The sequence below is a fragment of the Heterodontus francisci genome, chromosome 1 (assembly GCF_036365525.1).
Source record: "Heterodontus francisci isolate sHetFra1 chromosome 1, sHetFra1.hap1, whole genome shotgun sequence".
Lineage (NCBI taxonomy): Eukaryota > Metazoa > Chordata > Chondrichthyes > Heterodontiformes > Heterodontidae > Heterodontus > Heterodontus francisci.
In genome coordinates this window covers 73,582,429-73,599,565 of record NC_090371.1, presented here as the reverse complement: position 1 = coordinate 73,599,565, position 17,137 = coordinate 73,582,429, and the positions used below count along the sequence as shown (strand labels likewise).

Below are 17,137 nucleotides of genomic sequence, written 5' to 3'. Positions count from 1 at the left end.
GTAGGGAAATATAGGGACAGGTGGGGATGTGGTAGGAATATTCTTTTTTTTTTCTTTTGGGCCTCCTTATCTCGAGAGACAATGGATACGCGCCTGGAGGTGGTCAGTGGTTTGTGAAGCAGCGCCTGGAGTGGCTATAAAGGCCAATTCTGGAGTGACAGGCTCTTCCACAGGTGCTGCAGAGAAATTTGTTTGTTGGGGCTGTTGCACAGTTGGCTCTCCCCTTGCGCCTCTGTCTTTTTTCCTGCCAACTACTAAGTCTCTTCGACTCGCCACAATTTAGCCCTGTCTTTATGGCTGCCCGCCAGCTCTGGCGAATGCTGGCAACTGACTCCCACGACTTGTGATCAATGTCACACGATTTCATGTCACGTTTGCAGACGTCTTTATAACGGAGACATGGACGGCCGGTGGGTCTGATACCAGTGGCGAGCTCGCTGTACAATGTGTCTTTGGGGATCCTGCCATCTTCCATGCGGCTCACATGGCCAAGCCATCTCAAGCGCCGCTGACTCAGTAGTGTGTATAAGCTGGGGGTGTTGGCCGCTTCAAGGACTTCTGTGTTGGAGATATAGTCCTGCCACCTGATGCCAAGTATTCTCCGAAGGCAGCGAAGATGGAATGAATTGAGACGTCGCTCTTGGCTGGCATACGTTGTCCAGGCCTCGCTGCCGTAGAGCAAGGTACTGAGGACACAGGCCTGATACACTCGGACTTTTGTGTTCCGTGTCAGTGCGCCATTTTCCCACACTCTCTTGGCCAGTCTGGACATAGCAGTGGAAGCCTTACCCATGCGCTTGTTGATTTCTGCATCTAGAGACAGGTTACTGGTGATAGTTGAGCCTAGGTAGGTGAACTCTTGAACCACTTCCAGAGCGTGGTCGCCAATATTGATGGATGGAGCATTTCTGACATCCTGCCCCATGATGTTCGTTTTCTTGAGGCTGATGGTTAGGCCAAATTCATTGCAGGCAGACGCAAACCTGTCGATGAGACTCTGCAGGCATTCTTCAGTGTGAGATGTTAAAGCAGCATCGTCAGCAAAGAGGAGTTCTCTGATGAGGACTTTCCGTACTTTGGACTTCGCTCTTAGACGGGCAAGGTTGAACAACCTGCCCCCTGATCTTGTGTGGAGGAAAATTCCTTCTTCAGGATTAGTATAAATGGGTGGTTGATGGTCGGCACAGACTCGGTGGGCCGAAGGGCCTGTTTCAGTGCTGTATCACTAAACTAAACTAAACTAACCAGTCTGCCATGTGGGACCTTGTCAAAAGCCTTGCTAAAATGCATGTAGACCACATCAACTGCATTACCCTCATCAATCTTCCTTGTTACTACTTCAAAAAATTCGATCAAGTTGGTCAAACAAGATCTTCCCTTAACAAATCAATGCTGACTATCCTTGATTAACTTGTGCCTTTCTACATGACAGTTTATCCTGTGTCTCAGAATAGATTCCAATAATTTTCCCACTTTTGAGGTTAGACTGACTGGCCTGTAATTATTCAGTCTATCCTTCGCTCCCTTTTTAAACAGAGGTACGACGTTAGCAGTTCTCCAATCCTCCGGCACCACACCTGTATCCAGTGATGACTGTAAAATGATGGTCAGACCTTCTGCTATTTCCTCTGTTGCTTCTTTTAACAGCCTGGGGTACATTTCATCTGGCCCTGGTGATTTACCAACTTTCAAGAATGCTAAGCCCATTAATACTTCCTGTCTCCCTATGTTTATCTCATCCAATATTTCACACTCTTCCTCCTTAACTACAATATCTGCATTGTCCCCCTCTTTTGTGAAGACAGATGCAAAGTATTCATGAAGAACCATACCAACATCTTCCGCCCCTGCACATAGGTTACCTTTTTGGTCTTTTATGGGCCCTACTCTCTCTCCTTAGTTATCCTCTTACTCTTAATGTATTGATAAAACATCTTTGGGTTCACCTTGATTTTGCTTGCCAATAGTCTTTCATGCCCCCTCTTTGCTTTCCTAATTTCCTTTTTGATTTTACCCCTCCACTTTCTAAACTCCTCTCGGCTTTCTGTAGTATTGAGTTCGCGGTGTCGGACATAAGCTTTCCTTTTCTGCCTTATCTTACCCTGTAAGCTTCTTGACATGCATGTGGCTCTAGATTTGGCCATCTCACCCACTCATTTTCTTTGTGGGAACATGTTTACTCTGAACCCCTTGATTGCCTCCCGCTGCTCTGACACTGATTTACCTCCAAGTAGCTGTTTCCAGTCCACTTTCACTAAATCACTCCTCAGTTTTGTAAAATTGGCCTTGCCCCAATTGAGAACTCTAACTCCTGTTCTATCTCTGTCCTTTTCCATAACTATGTTAAAACTGACTGAATTATGATCACTACCACCAAAATGCTCTCCCACTGCCACTCCTTCCACCTACCCATCTTCATTTCCTGAAACAAAGTCGAAAACTGCTCCTTCTCTTGTTGCACTTGCTACCTCAAGAATTCTGCTCAGACAATTCCTTTCACACTAAAACTTCTTTCTTTCTTCTTTCTTTTGGGCCTCCTTATCTCGAGAGACAATGGATACGCGCCTGGAGGTGGTCAGTGGTTTGTGAAGCAGCGCCTGGAGTGGCTATAAAGGCCAATTCTGGAGTGACAGGCTCTTCCACAGGTGCTGCAGAGAAATTTGTTTGTTGGGGCTGTTGCACAGTTGGCTCTCCCCTTGCGCCTCTGTCTTTTTTCCTGCCAACTACTAAGTCTCTTCGATAGCCCTGTCTTTATTTGTACAGCGAGCTCGCCACTGGTATCAGACCCACCGGCCGTCCATGTCTCCGTTATAAAGACGTCTGCAAACGCGACATGAAATCGTGTGACATTGATCACAAGTCGTGGGAGTCAGTTGCCAGCATTCGCCAGAGCTGGCGGGCAGCCATAAAGACACTAAAACTATCCCAGTTAATATTGGGGTAGTTAAAATCCCCTATTATTACTACTCAATTGTTCTGCACTGCTCAGAGATTTGCCAACATATCTGCTCTTGTATCTACCTCTGACTGGGGGTCTATAGTACCCTCCCAGCAGTGTGATTGCCCCTTTTTTGTTCCTTAGCTCAATCCATATAGCCTCATTTGATGAACCTTCCAACATATCATCCCTCCTCACAACTGTAATAGTTTCCTTGACCAAAATTGCCACTCCCCCTCCTTTCTTATCCCCCTCCCTATTGCCTCTGAAAACCCTGTTACCAGGAACGTTGAGCTGCCATTCTTGTCCCTCCTTAAGCCATGTTTCTGTTATAGCTATGATATACTGCCACGTGTCTCTGTGCCCTCAGCTCATCTGCTTTATTTGCTATACTCCTTGCATTGAAATAGATACCCTTGAGCACTGCCAAACCCTTTTTTATTTGCTAACCTTTGTTTCCTCTGTCTTCCAGACTCATCTGTTAATTTTCTGCCTTCCATTTTCATTTCTCATTTTCTCCCAACTGAGTCTACCCTCAGGTCCTCATCCCCCTACCAAACTAGTTTAAACCTTCCCCAACAGCACTAGCAAAACGTCCCGCAAGGCATTCAGTCCCGGCTCTGTTCAGATGCAACCCATCCGGCCTGTACAGGTCCCATCTTGCCCAGAGCCTGTCCCAGGTATCTAAAGCCCTCCCTCCTGCGCCCTCTTTCCAGCCATGCTTGGTTTAATCTTTTATCCAATAGAGAATGACTCCAACTTTACAATATTCCTTCTGTACTGCAGTGTCCGCCAAAATTATATGCTCATGGCCTGTATTGAGGATGGAATTTATGACCTTTAGTTCTAAAGGTGTAGATATGTAGTGAGAACATTCCCAGCTTGTCTGTGGTGCACTTCACCATTTACAATGGCTTTCTCTCTCTCAAGGCCATTTTTACTGTTTAGGCTCACTCTTGAAAAATGGCCACTGGTGCCTGTGTAACCATATATTAAGCACCAGCATTTACAGGAGGAGAAAACACGGGAATGTTGAGAATTACTAGAAAGAACAACTTAGATTTATATAAGCACCTTTTACATAAAATTCCCAAGGCACTTCATAGGAGAGTTATAAAGCAACCGAGCCACATAAAGCAATGAGGACAGATCGCCAATAGCTTGATCAAAGAGGTGGATTTTAAGGAGTGTCTTGGAGGAAGAAAAACAGGTAGAGAGTCAGAGGTGTAGGAGGAGGCTTCCAGAGCTAAGCGCCGAGGCAGATGAAGGCATGGCCACCAGTAGTGGAGCAATTAAAATCAGGGATGCTTAGGTGAGAATTAAATGCACACAGAAAAGTTGTTCAGATTTTTTTTTTAAATTCTGGCATAGGATACAGTATGGTATCAGATGTGAAAGATGAGATGGCAGTTTGCATTTAATTTGACTACTGCAGTAACTTTAAATCTTTAATTTCAATTTTGTCATTGGATCAATATTGTGGGTCTGTATACTTTTCTAAATGTTCTAGAAACATGGGAATCAATAAGTTGAACCCTGATAATTTAGTTTTAACTACTTTACACAGATTGGCTAACAGTGGAATAGACTCAGTCTGGGGGGTGGGGAGCGGGAGATTAAGGGAGAATTGAATAGATATTTGTTGATTTTCTGGTACCAGCCATGTAGACTCTGGAGTTTTTTCAGCTCCACCACTTCCTTGTGCAATGTTCTAAATTAAGTGCTAATTATATTCCTGACTTTCAGTAGGGTATGGTTAAGTGACAATTTGAGTTATTTGAATGTGGAAATGGTTTACCTCAAGCAACCACAGGAATGGGCAATAGCACCATTTAAAAAGGAATTGGGTGAATGAGAAAAAATAGGAAATGATATCAGGAACTGGAATTATATTAGATTGGGTGTATTAAAGAGCTATCATCAATTTAGAAATGATGGGCTAAATGATAAACACTTGTGCTGTAATTCTTTTGATTTGACTTCATTGTCTGAAAACATTCATGCCTATTTAACCCACCATCTGATCTCCCAATTGACAGTTACAAATTAGTACTGAAATGCAGTCTGTGCTCATTGGAGCTTGAATGCATATTGCCAGCTTGATTGGTTATTGGCTAGGAGTTTAAACTCTGAACAGTGTTTAAACCTCTCACTGTGATTAGTGTCCAGGTAAAATTTTGTTAAAAAGTTTTGAGTTGGAGCTTTTTTAATGGGAGCAGAAGGAAGTTTATCCCCTCAGTCTCTGTTCTTTAGTATTGCTGAAAATAGAGACATGTTGTCGAAGCTTTTTGTCTTTCATTTATCAGTACAATCCGCAAGGATAGCCACTGTATTGGAAAACAACAACTTATACTGCATGAGAAGAAAGTGCTGATTGGTTGGCAAGTGAACTCTGGTAGAGGCGTTGCCATGGATAATGCACCAGTTTACAATGACTGACAGTTAACTTTCAAGCTTTGTTTGAAATTTAAACCAGGCAGCTTGACTCTGGTCAAGGCATTGCCTGGGGAATGAACCAGTGAATGGCTGTCACTTATTTTGTTCAGCTGAAACAGGCACATTGTGTGTACATGTTCTTCAAAGAACCAGGCCCTGTGTATTAATATACGTAGCTTCCAGTACATGCAAATGCACCACACTGCGACCCTACTGACAATCTTAAATTGAGTGTCAGCGTAATTCCTCGCACACTGAGGATTATTTAGAAAATGGTGTCCCATCGCAGAATCACAACTAATGTTGGACACAGTGTTTCGAGTTTTGCAAGCACGGGCTGGTTGGGTATGGCTTGTACCTTGACTATTGCAAACAGCAGAAGAGACATGTTATTTGATATGATCTGCCAGTCTTTGGGATGTGTGGCCTATATACCTAGCATCACAATGGCATTGAAATTCATATATCACATTACTCATTTGTGTGATGGGCAGGACGTCTTTGCAGATAGAAAGAACATGTACACACATTGCTGCTGAACAAAATAAGTGACGGCCATTCACTGGTTTATTCCCCAGGGCAATGTCTTGACCAATCAGAGTCAAGAAGCCTGGTTTAAATTTTAAACAAAGCTTGGCAGTTAACTGTCAGTCACCGTAAACTGGTGCATTCTCCATGGCAACGTCTCTACCTATCAGAGTTCACTTGCCTACCAAGCAGCACTCTCTTCTCACACAATGTAAGCTGTTTTCCCTCACATTGGTTATTCTTGCGAATTGTCCTGATGAGTGCAAGACGAAAAGCTTCAACACCATGTCTCTATTTTCAGCAATACTCAAGTTCTGTACTAATAAACGACTATCTCTGTTCTTTGATAACCATGGGAAATTGTGGATAATCCACCCTTCCGAGCTGTGAAAGCTGGAGTTAGAAGTATAACTTAATTTCAGGATTGCAAGTTTAGTTTTGGTAAAGCTTTCAATTTTAAAACCTTCCAATTTTAAAATGTTACGTAAATTAATAGGTTTTTAAACCTTCTCTGAACTATCTCGATGTGTGACTGTAAAAGAAGGTTTCATTGGATGTTAATACTGTGGTACTAAACATGCACATTGATACGAGCTTAATTTTGATTCCTTGGCCATAGAAAACATTAGCAGGCTGACATGAAAAATGCCCGTCTGGTACTGGTACTAGAGAGCAGCTAGCACCCATGGACTTGTACCTGCAGCACCACCTTTAGGAGAAGAGGATAGAAAGTTGTAGAGTGATAGGAAGGTTGCTGCAGTAGAGATTCTGTAGTCTTAACTTTGTTTTTGATTGACAGGTTATGAGGATTTAAACCAAGGGGGTGGAGCTGGAGATTACAGCAAAGGTGCTTATAGTGGGTCTACTCAAGCACAAACCAAATCAGCTGCAGCTGGACCAGGGAAAGGTAAGGCCAGCGCTATTTAGTATAGTGAGTCTCCAAACTACCCATGCCATATTAGTTGGTGTGCTCTACATCTTTGGGGATGGTTTACTCATTGCTAATTGAGACTGTGCATTGTACTCCTAGCCAGAAGTGATGTACAGTAAGTTAATTTGACAGGCTGTTTTGTGATAGTTTGTGGGAAAACTAACACTTAGACTTCCGTCTCCGTATAAGGCAAACAGTTGTTAACATCGTTTATGCAGGTATTTGATTCGAACTACATTATTAAAGTAGATTGTTGTAGCCCAGTGCTTTGTGCACTGTGCTGAGGCACTGGGCCAGGAATGTCATAGTTTGTCTCTTCTTTTCTGCTGTTAGCCAAACTCAGATGGGGATGGCAGGGAAGGAGAAGGTATTTGGCTGGCCTCTGCACCTGTTGATCAAGGAAAAGAGAATGAGCCAATGCTGCTGATTGTATGCAGGTGCCATTGCTGGACTGGAGATTTGGAGATAATAGAATTGTTTTGAGAGTGAATCAAAGTAGACGTGGACATTGTGGGACTCTATACAGTAAAGACGGTTTGTGGATGTTCCAGGAAAGGCTATGATGGCCCCGGTAGTCTCCTATGATGCCTGTAGATCATACAGTGGTAAGAGTTGATGCCTTCAATAGGGGCCAAAGCGAAGATATTGAGTAACTTCTCAACTGTAAAGAGACTCTTATTTGTCTTCTCCCAAGGATTGACCAGTTGGCAAAGCAGTTAAGTGTAGAGCAGCATTCCTCCAGAGATGTGCTAATCTTGGTTGTAAGAAGGAGTGGCTCTGGCTTGCTTAACTGAAAGCAGCACCCTTAATGGTTTGTATTAAGTGTCCATATTGTCGCAAATCTCATTTTACATGTACCTATGCACTTGTGGGCCAATACTGAGAGCTCCTATATATAATGCAGGATATAATAAAACTTGCAGAGTGCCTTATGATCCAGTGGCTTACCTACAGGCTGGGGAGAGAACTATCCCGTTGAAGTGAATATTTTATCAGCAATTGACTTGATAACTGTATGTAGATAAATTGTATTCAGTAAATTTGCTTTAGTTTTGCCATGTCAGGATTGCTGTGATTAGTGCAGTCTTCAATTATCACAGTGATGCCTGCTGAATTATTTTATCTTGCAGGTATTTCGGTGAACTCCGCTAACATTGGTGTACCTGATATGACTGGCTCAGTATACAAGACTCAGGTGAGTGAATTTTGATTTAGTTCATGCTAATAGTGCAGAGGTTCCCCAACTTTTTTTTTTGCTAAGCCTGCCATTGGAGATTCACAGCTCATCTTTTCTTTAGGTAAGGAGTGGAAGTGAAATTAGTCTTTGCCACCAGCACAAAATGAGTGAATCAGCATATAATTTTACACAGTGCCTGATTTTCTTGACATTAAAGTCAGTGGTCAAATGCAGTGTAAAATGGACTGTGGTTCACTATGAACACATATTGTACTTCTGACGAAGACCATTTTTACATAGAGTATGACATCTTATTTTCTTGCCTAACAATAACTTTGCTTAAAACAGGAAGCAACATAAATAGTACAGTACTAGTACTATGCATAACCACAGATCATAACATGAACTGAGTGGGAATTTTAATATCTGGTGACAATAGTAATTTGGTGCAGAGGGTGAAGAACATTTGTGGCTTGTGTAAGCTTGAGGCAGTAAGTATTTAAAATTTTGTTCAGTGTTTTAGCACTTAATGTAACCTAATTGTATATTTAAAAAGAAACTCCTTAAAACAGAGTAAAAAAAATTACCTATCAAAGATAGACTAAGGTAAGGTAAGGACCAAAGACAACAAACTAGGATAACTAAACTGGGTTTCAAAAATTGTGAACTTCCAGCAGCAACCATTTGGCTGAGATAAACAATTCCCACACCCAGCAATGTCACAGTTCAGCACATTGGGGAGTAAGACATTTTTTGTTCTCGGGTGAGTGAACAGTGTTTTTTAGCAAAAGCAGTCTATCGATGAAGAAATAAAGACTAGCAGTGATAGGGTAGGATGTGTTGGGACTGCGGTATGTGGGAGCTCGTGGGCAGCAAGACTGTCCCGGGTTCCCACATTTACAGGCAGTGTCTTTGCCTTTGGTCGCTGTGACTCGGGCATTGAGCTGGAGTGTAAACTCCGAAATATAAGGGAGGGGGAGGAATTTCTGGATGGTTTTATCTAAAACAGTCACACCCCAAAGGAAATGTTCAAGAAGGGGAGGTGTGACTATCAAGGAGCTGTGTAGTGGGGACTTAAATGTTGAGAACGAGGTCCTGCAGACAATCTTGACCAACAAATATGATACACTAGTTACCTGTCAGGACTAGGACAAAGACTGTAGGGTGGACAGCCACAATGCAGACCACAGTGGTTAGCACCGCAGCCTCACAGCTCCAGGGACCCGGGTTCGATTCTGGGTACTGCCTGTGTGGAGTTTGCAAGTTCTCCCTGTGTCTGCGTGGATTTTCGCCGGGTGCTCCGGTTTCCTCCCACATCCAAAAGACTTGCAGGTGATGGGTAAATTGGCCATTGTAAATTGCCCCTAGTATAGGTAGGTAATAGGGAATATGGGATTACTGTAGGGTTAGTATAAATAGGTGGTTGTTGATCGGCACAGACTCGGTGGGCCGAAGGCCTGTTTCAGTGCTGTATCTCTAAATACATTTTTTTTTAAATAAGGCACTGTGGCTTTCATGGCTGTTTGGGAGAGGGGTTTGCTGGTGGATGAGAGAAAGCAGAATTGAAACTTGTTAGTGATGGGGGATTCAATGTTTAGGGGGATAGATACCACCACCTTCAGCCACAAACGAGAGTCCCAATGGGTGTGTTGCCTACCCGGTGCCTTGGAAAGGGATATCTCGAGGGGGAAAATCCAGTTGTCATTGTCCATGTTAAGGGAATGTCAAAAAGGGAGGGAGACACAAAGCAGTTAGCTGAACATCTGTCTTAGGGAAAATATTAGAAGCTATTATTAAAGCTGTTATAGCAGGGCACTTAGCAAAGTTCAATGTAATCAGGCAGAGTCAACATGGTTTTGTGAAAGGGAAATCATGTTTAACCAATTTATTGGAACATGCGCTGTGGATAAAGGGGAACTGGTGGATGTATTGTACTTAGATTTTCAGAAGGCATTTGATAAGCTGCCATATCAAAAGTTATTGCAGAAACTAAAAGCTCATGGTGTAGGGGGTAACATATTGGCATGGATAGAAGATTGGCTAGCTAACAGGAAACAGTAGGCATAAATGGATTATTTTCTGGTTGGCAAGATGTAACGAGTGGTGTGCCACAGGGATTAGTGCTGGGGCCTCAACTTTTTACAATTTATGTAAATGACTTGGATGAAGGGACTGAAGGTATGGTGGCTAAATTTGCTGAAGTCATAACGCTAGGTAGGAAAGTAAGTTGTGAAGGGGACATGAGGCTACAAAGGGATATGGATAGGTTAAGTGAGTGGGCAAAAATCTGGCAAATGGAGTATAATGTGGGAAAATGTGAAAAGAAGCATATTGTCCAAATGGGTAGAGAATACAGAGCTCTGAGATGCTGAAGCATCTGGGTGTTCTGATGCATGAATCGCAAAAGATTAGTATGCAGGTTCAGCAAGTAACGAGGAAAGCCAATAGAATGTTATTGTTTATCACGAGGGGAATTGATTACAAAAGTAGGGACGTTATGTTATGCTTCAGTTATACAAGGCATTGGTGAGACCACATCTGGAGTACTGTGTACAGTATTGGTCTCCTTATTTAAGGAAGGATGTAAATCCACTGGAAGCAGTTCAGAGAACGTTTACTAGATTAATACCTGGAATGGGCAGGTTGTCTTATGAAGAAAGGTTGGACAGGCTAGGCTTGTATCCACTGGAATTTAGGAGAGTAAGCGGTGACTTGATTGAAACATATAAGATCCTGAGGGGTCTTGACAGGGTGGATGTGAAAAGGATGTTTCTTGTGGGAGAATCTAGAACTAGGGGTTACTATTTAAAAATAAGGGGTCACTCATTTAAGACAAAGATGAGGAGAAACTTTTTCTCAGAGGGTCTTGAGTCTAAATATTTTTATGGCAGAGGTAGATAGATTCTTGATAAGGGGGTGAAAGGTTATTGGGGGTAGGCGGGAATGTGGAGTCGAGGTTACAATTAGATCAGCCATGATCTTATTGAATGAAAGCAAAATACTGCGGATGCTGGAAATCTGAAACAAAAACAAGAAATGCTGGATTCACTCAGCAGGTCTGGCAGCATCTGTGGAAAGAGAAGCAGAGTTAACGTTTCGGGTCAGTGACCCTTCTTCGGAACTGACAAATATTAGAAAAGTCACAGATTATAAACAAGTGAGGTGGGGGTTGGGCAAGAGATAACAAAGGAGAAGGTGCAGATTGGACCAGGCCACATAGCTGACCAAAAGGTCACGGAGCAAAGGCAAACAATATGTTAATGGTGTGTTGAAAGACAAAGCATTAGTACAGATTAGGTGTGAATATACTGAATATTGAACAGCAGCAAGTGCAAACCTGAAGAAAAACAACCTGAAAAAAACAGTGGGTAAGCAAACTGAACAAACTAAGATGAAATGAAATAAATGCAAAAAAAGATTGTAAAAAATGTAAAAAGGAATGTAAAAAAAAAAGGAAGAAAAAATGACTAAAAATGAAAGTAAAGTGGGGGGCTGTCATGCTCTGAAATTATTGAACTCAATGTTCAGTCCGGCAGGCTGTAGTGTGCCTAATCGGTAGATGAGATGCTGTTCCTCGAGCTTGCGTTGATGTTCACTGGAACACTGCAGCAATCCCAGGACAGAGATGTGAGCATGAGAGCAGGGGGGAGTGTTGAAATGGCAAGCAACCGGAAGCTCAGGGTCCTGCTTGCGGACTGAGCGGAGATGTTCCGCAAAGCGGTCACCCAGTCTGCGCTTGGTCTCCCCAATGTAGGGGAGACCACACTGTGAGCGGCGAATACAGTATACTACATTGAAAGAAGTACAAGTAAATCGCTGCTTCACCTGAAAGGAGTGTTTGGGGCCTGGGATAGTGAGGAGAGAGGAGGTAAATGGGCAGGTATTACACCTCCTGCGATTGCAAGGGAAGGTGCCCTGGGACGGGGACGAGGTGGTGGGGGTAATGGAGGAGTGGACCAGGGTGTCGCGGAGGAAACGATCCCTTCGGAATGCTGACAGGGGAAGGGAGGGGAAGATGCGACTGGTAGTGGCATCACGCTGGAGGTGGCGAAAATGGCGGAGGATGATCCTTTGGATATGGAGGCTGGTGGGATGAAAAGTGAGGACAAGGGGAACCCTGTCACGGTTCTGGGAGGGAGGGGAAGGGGTGAGGGTAGAGGTGCGGGGAATGGGTCGGACACGGTTGAGGGCCCTGTCAACCACAGTGGGGGGAAATCCTCGGTTGAGGAAAAAGGAGGTCATATCAGAAGCACCGTCATGGAAGGTAGCATCATCAGAGCAGATGCGTCGGAGACGGAGAAACTGGGAGAATGGAATGGAGTCCTTACAGGAGGTAGGGTGTGAAGAAGTGTAGTCGAGGTAGCTGTGGGAGTCAGTGGTCTTATAATGGATATTGGTAGACAACCTATCCCCAGAGATGGAGACAGAGAAGTCGAGGAAGGGAAGGGAAGTGTCAGAGATGGACCATGTAAAGGTGAGAGAAGGGTGGAAATTGGAAGCAAAGTTGATAAAGTTTTCGAGTTCGGGGCGGGAGCAGGAAACGGCACCGATACAGTCATCAATGTACCGGAAAAAGAGTTGGGGGAGGGGGCCTGAGTAGGACTGGAACAAAGAATGTTCGACATATCCCACAAAAAGACAGGCATAACTAGGACCCATGCGGGTACCCATAGCGACACCTTTTACTTGAAGGAAATGCATGGAGTTGAAGGAGAAGTTGTTCAATGTGAGAACAAGTTCAGCCAGGCGGAGGAGGGTGTTGGTGGATGGGGACTGGTTGGGCCTCTGTTCCAGGAAGAAGCGGAGAGCCCTCAAACCATCCTGGTGGGGGATGGAGGTGTAGAGCGATTGGACGTCCATAGTGAAGAGGAGGCGGTTGGGACCAGGAAACTGGAAATTGTCAAAATGACGTAGGGCGTCAGAAGAGTCACGGATGTAGGTGGGAAGAGATCTTATTGAATGATGCAGCAGACTCGAGGGGCCAAGTGCCCTACTCTTCGTAATTTGTATGTTCTTATCAGGAGTAAGGAGCTAAATTGGAAAGCAGGAACTCAAGGGAGATAATCCCTGGATTATTGCCTGAGCCTTGTGCAAATTAACATAGAGACAGATGAGAATTAACATGACTACTTGTAGTTATATAGTGCTTTTAAAGTAATCAAAATATTCCATGGCACTTCACAGGAGCGTTATAAAGCAAAATTAGACACCAAGCCACATAAAGTGATATATGACAGTATATGGGTAGATAACTAAAGCTTGGTCAAAGAGGTAGGTTTTAAGGAGCATCTTAAAGCAAGAAAGAAAGGCAGAGAGTCAGGGAGGTTTAGGAAGGGAGTTCCAGAGCTTAGGGCCCAGGTAGCTGAAGGAACGGCCACCAGTGGTCAAGTGATTAAAATTGTGCATGCTTGTGGCCGTGATTAGATGTGTGCAGATATCTCGGAGCTTTGTGGGGCTGGAGGAGATTAGAAATAGTGGGAGGTGAGACCATGGAGAGACTTGAAAGCATGTGGCTTAAGGGCTGGTGTGGGAAAGAGGAGTTCTTTTTCATGGGACTGTGACACCAGTATAGGAAGATGACAGAACTATGTACATGGGAGGGGCTCGACCTGAACTGGAATGGGACTTGTGTCGTTGCAGAATGAGTAAATAGGGAGGTGGAAAAGGATTTAAACTACCAAGGTGGGGGCCAGATCTACCAAGAGCTGAAAGAAGCCTAACTATAAATGAATCCAGTAAGAGTACATTGAACAGACTAGACTAAAGGTATATGTAAATGGCCTGGAAATAAATATAGAACAAGAGTGTTTTTTAAAAAAAAAAGTTAAAATGAGTTTAAAAACAAAATGCTGGAAATACTCAGCAGATCTGGCCGTATCTGTGGAGAGAGAAAGTTAATGTTTCAGTTTGACCTTTCACCAGAAGTTCTGGCCTCAACATTTAATGTTACTAATACTCTGAACAGTTTAAAAACCTCAGTTTTAATTTGAAAGTTTACTTTTTTTTTCTTCTGTAGTCTTTCGATAAGCAGGGATTTCATGCTGGCACACCACCTCCGTTCAATCTGCCATCAGCGCTTGGAGGAACAGGTGCCCTAAACCCTGGTGCAGCTGCAGGATATGCTCCACCTTTCTTACACATTGTGTCAGCTCACCAGCAGCCTCACTCCCAAATGCTGCATCATCACCTGCAGCAGGATAATCAGGTAAAGGCAAAGAACACTCCTAGAAAAATGTGCAGTTTTAAAATGGTAACTTCTTTGGCCATTTGATGCAAATAATGAACTTTTATATTGAAGTGGACATCATTTTAAAGTGTCGTAAGTATGAAAAATCCACCAGTTCAGCATGTGCAAGGAAATGAGCTTTATTTGGGCATTTATTTATAGATAGCTTCCCATAGTATCGTAATTACTACAGTCTTCATTTAGAGTCATAGAGTTATACAGCACAGAAACAGACACATCGTGTCTGTGCCGGCCATCAAGTACCTAACTATTCTAATCCCATTTTCCAGCACTTGGCCCGTAGCCTTGTATGCTATGGCGTTTCAAGTGCTCATCTGAATACTTCTTAAATGTTGTGAGGGTTCCTGCCTCTACCACCTCTTCAGGCAGTGCATTCCGGATTCCAACCACCCTTTGGGTGAAAAAATGTTTCCTCAAATCCCCTCTAAACCTCCTGCACCTTACCTTAAATCTATGCCCCCTGGTTATTGACCCCTCCGCTAAGGGAAAAAGTTTCTTCCTATCTTACCTATCAATGCCCCTCATAATTTTGTATACCTCAATCATATCTCCCCTCAGCCTTCTCTGCTCTAAGGAAAACAACCCTGACCTATCCAGTCTCTCTTCATAGCTGAAATGCTCCAGCCCAGGCAACATCCTGGTGAATCCCCTCTGCACCCTCTCCAGTGCAATCACATCCTTCCTATAGTGTGATGCCCAGAACTGTACACAGTACTCTAGCTGTGGCCTAACTAGCGTTTTATTACAGCTCCATCATAACCTTCCTGCTCTTATATTCTATGCCTTGGCTAATAAAGGCAAGTATCCCATATGTCTTCCTAAATACCTTATCTACCTGTGCTGCTGCCTTCCGTTATCTATGGACAAGTACTCCAAGGTCCCTCTGTACTTCCTAGGGTCCTACCATCCATTGTATATTCCCTTGCCTTGTTAGTCCTCCCAAAATGCATCACCTCACACTTCTCAGGATTAAATTCCATTTGCCACTGCTCTAAGGCTTTCCTCCTCACAATTTACAACACCGCCAATTTTCGTGTCATCTGCAAACTTGCTGATCATACCTCCTATATTCATGACTAAATCATTAATGTACACTACAAACACCAAGGGTCCCAGCACCGATCCCTGCAGTACACCACTGGTCACAGGCTTCCACTCGCGAAAACAACCCTCGACCATTACCCTCTGCCTCCTGCCACTAAGCCAATTTTGGATCTAAATTGCCCTGGATCCCATGGGCTCTTACCTTCTTAATCTTAATCTTTGTCCTTATCAAAAGCCTTACTGAAGTTCATGTAGACTACATCGACTGCTTTACCCTCATCTACACATCTCGTCACTGCCACAAAAAATTCAATCAAGTTAATTAGACACAATCTCCCCCTGACAAAGCCATGCTGACTATCCCTGATTAATCCCTGCCTCTCCAAGTGGAGATTAATCCTGTCCCTTAGAATTTTTTCCAATAGTTTCCCAACCACTAATGTTAGACTCACCGGCCTGTAATTACCTGGTTTATCCCTGCTACCCTTCTTGAATAATGGTACCACATTCGCTGTCCTTCAGTCCTCTGGCACCTCTCCTGTGGCCAGAGAGGATTTGAAAATTTGTGTCAGAGCCCCCTGCAATCTCCTCCTTTGCCTCACATAACAGCCTGGGATACATCTCATCTGGGCCTGGGGATTTATCCACTTTTAAAGCCCATTAAAACAACTAATACCAACCCTCTATATCCCTTGACGTCCACGGTTCCCTGGATTTGTTGGTCCTACCCTTCACCTTAATGGGTACTTGTTGGCTCTGAACTCTCACTATTTCCACTTTGAATGACTCCCACTGATCTATGTAGACTTTCCTACACGAAGCTGCTCCCAGTCCACTTTAGCCAGATCCTGTTTTATCATCTAAAACTCGGCCTTTCCCCAGTCAGTACATTTATTTCCGGTCCATCTTTGTCCTTTTCCATAACCACCTTAAATCTTAGCGTTTTGGTCACTATCCCCGAAATGTTCCCCCACTGACACTTCTACTACTTGTCTGGCTTCATTCCCTAGGATTAGGTCCAGTACTGCCCCTTCTCTTGTAGGACTTTCTACGTACTGGCTCAAAAAGCTCTCCTGTAGGCATTTTAAGAATTATGCCCCCTTTAAGCCTTTTGCACTAAGACTATCCCAGTTGATATTGGGGAAGTTGAAATCCCCTACTATTCCCCTATTATTTTTACACCTCTCTGAGATTTGCCTACATATCTGCTCCTCTATCTCTCCCTGACTCTCCCAGCCGAGTGATTGCCCCCTTTTTGTTTTTAAGTTCTACCCATATGGCCTCATTTGAGGAACCTTCTAAGATATCATCCCTCCTTACTGCAGTACTTGACTCCTTGATCAACAGTGCAATGCCAACTCCTCTTTTACCCCCTCCCCTGTCTCACCTGAAGATTCTATACCATGGTATATTGAGCTGTCAATCCTGCCCCTCCCTCAACCATGTCTCTGTGATAGCAATAATATCATAATGCCATGTGCTAATCACTGCCCTCGATTCATCTGCCTTACTAGTAAGACTCCTTGCATTAAAATAGATGCAATCCAGACTTGCATTTTTTACTTGTGCCTTAACAGGTCTATATTTGCTCTCCCTTCCAGACTGACTCAGTTTTTCTTCTATATTTGACTGTGCATCACCCCCTACTATACCTCCACTCTGTATCCCATCCCCCTGCCAGCAGTAGCAAACCTCCCAGCAAGGATGTTTGTCCTGTTCCGGTTCAGGTGCAATCCGTCCAACTTGTACAGGTCCCACCTTTGCCAGAAATAGACCCAGTAATCCAGGAAACTAAAGCCCTCCCTCCTGCACCACCTCCTTAGCCACACATTCATC

The 17,137-nt window shown here is 43.7% G+C and overlaps 1 protein-coding gene across 5 annotated transcripts in view; it reads left to right on the top strand.

The window, feature by feature from the left end:
- ubap2a (ubiquitin associated protein 2a) overlaps positions 1 to 17,137 on the top strand; it is a 162,403-nt gene that overhangs the window by 135,539 nt on the left and 9,727 nt on the right. For 4 of the 5 annotated variants that reach the window (XM_068031709.1, XM_068031699.1, XM_068031672.1 and 1 more), the window contains 3 exons: positions 6,702 to 6,809; positions 7,964 to 8,028; positions 14,027 to 14,215. In XM_068031709.1, the coding sequence (XP_067887810.1) occupies positions 6,702 to 6,809; positions 7,964 to 8,028; positions 14,027 to 14,215 (362 nt within the window). The remainder of the gene's footprint in view (positions 1 to 6,701; positions 6,810 to 7,963; positions 8,029 to 14,026; positions 14,216 to 17,137) is intronic. The other variant, XM_068031689.1, reaches the window with a different exon arrangement.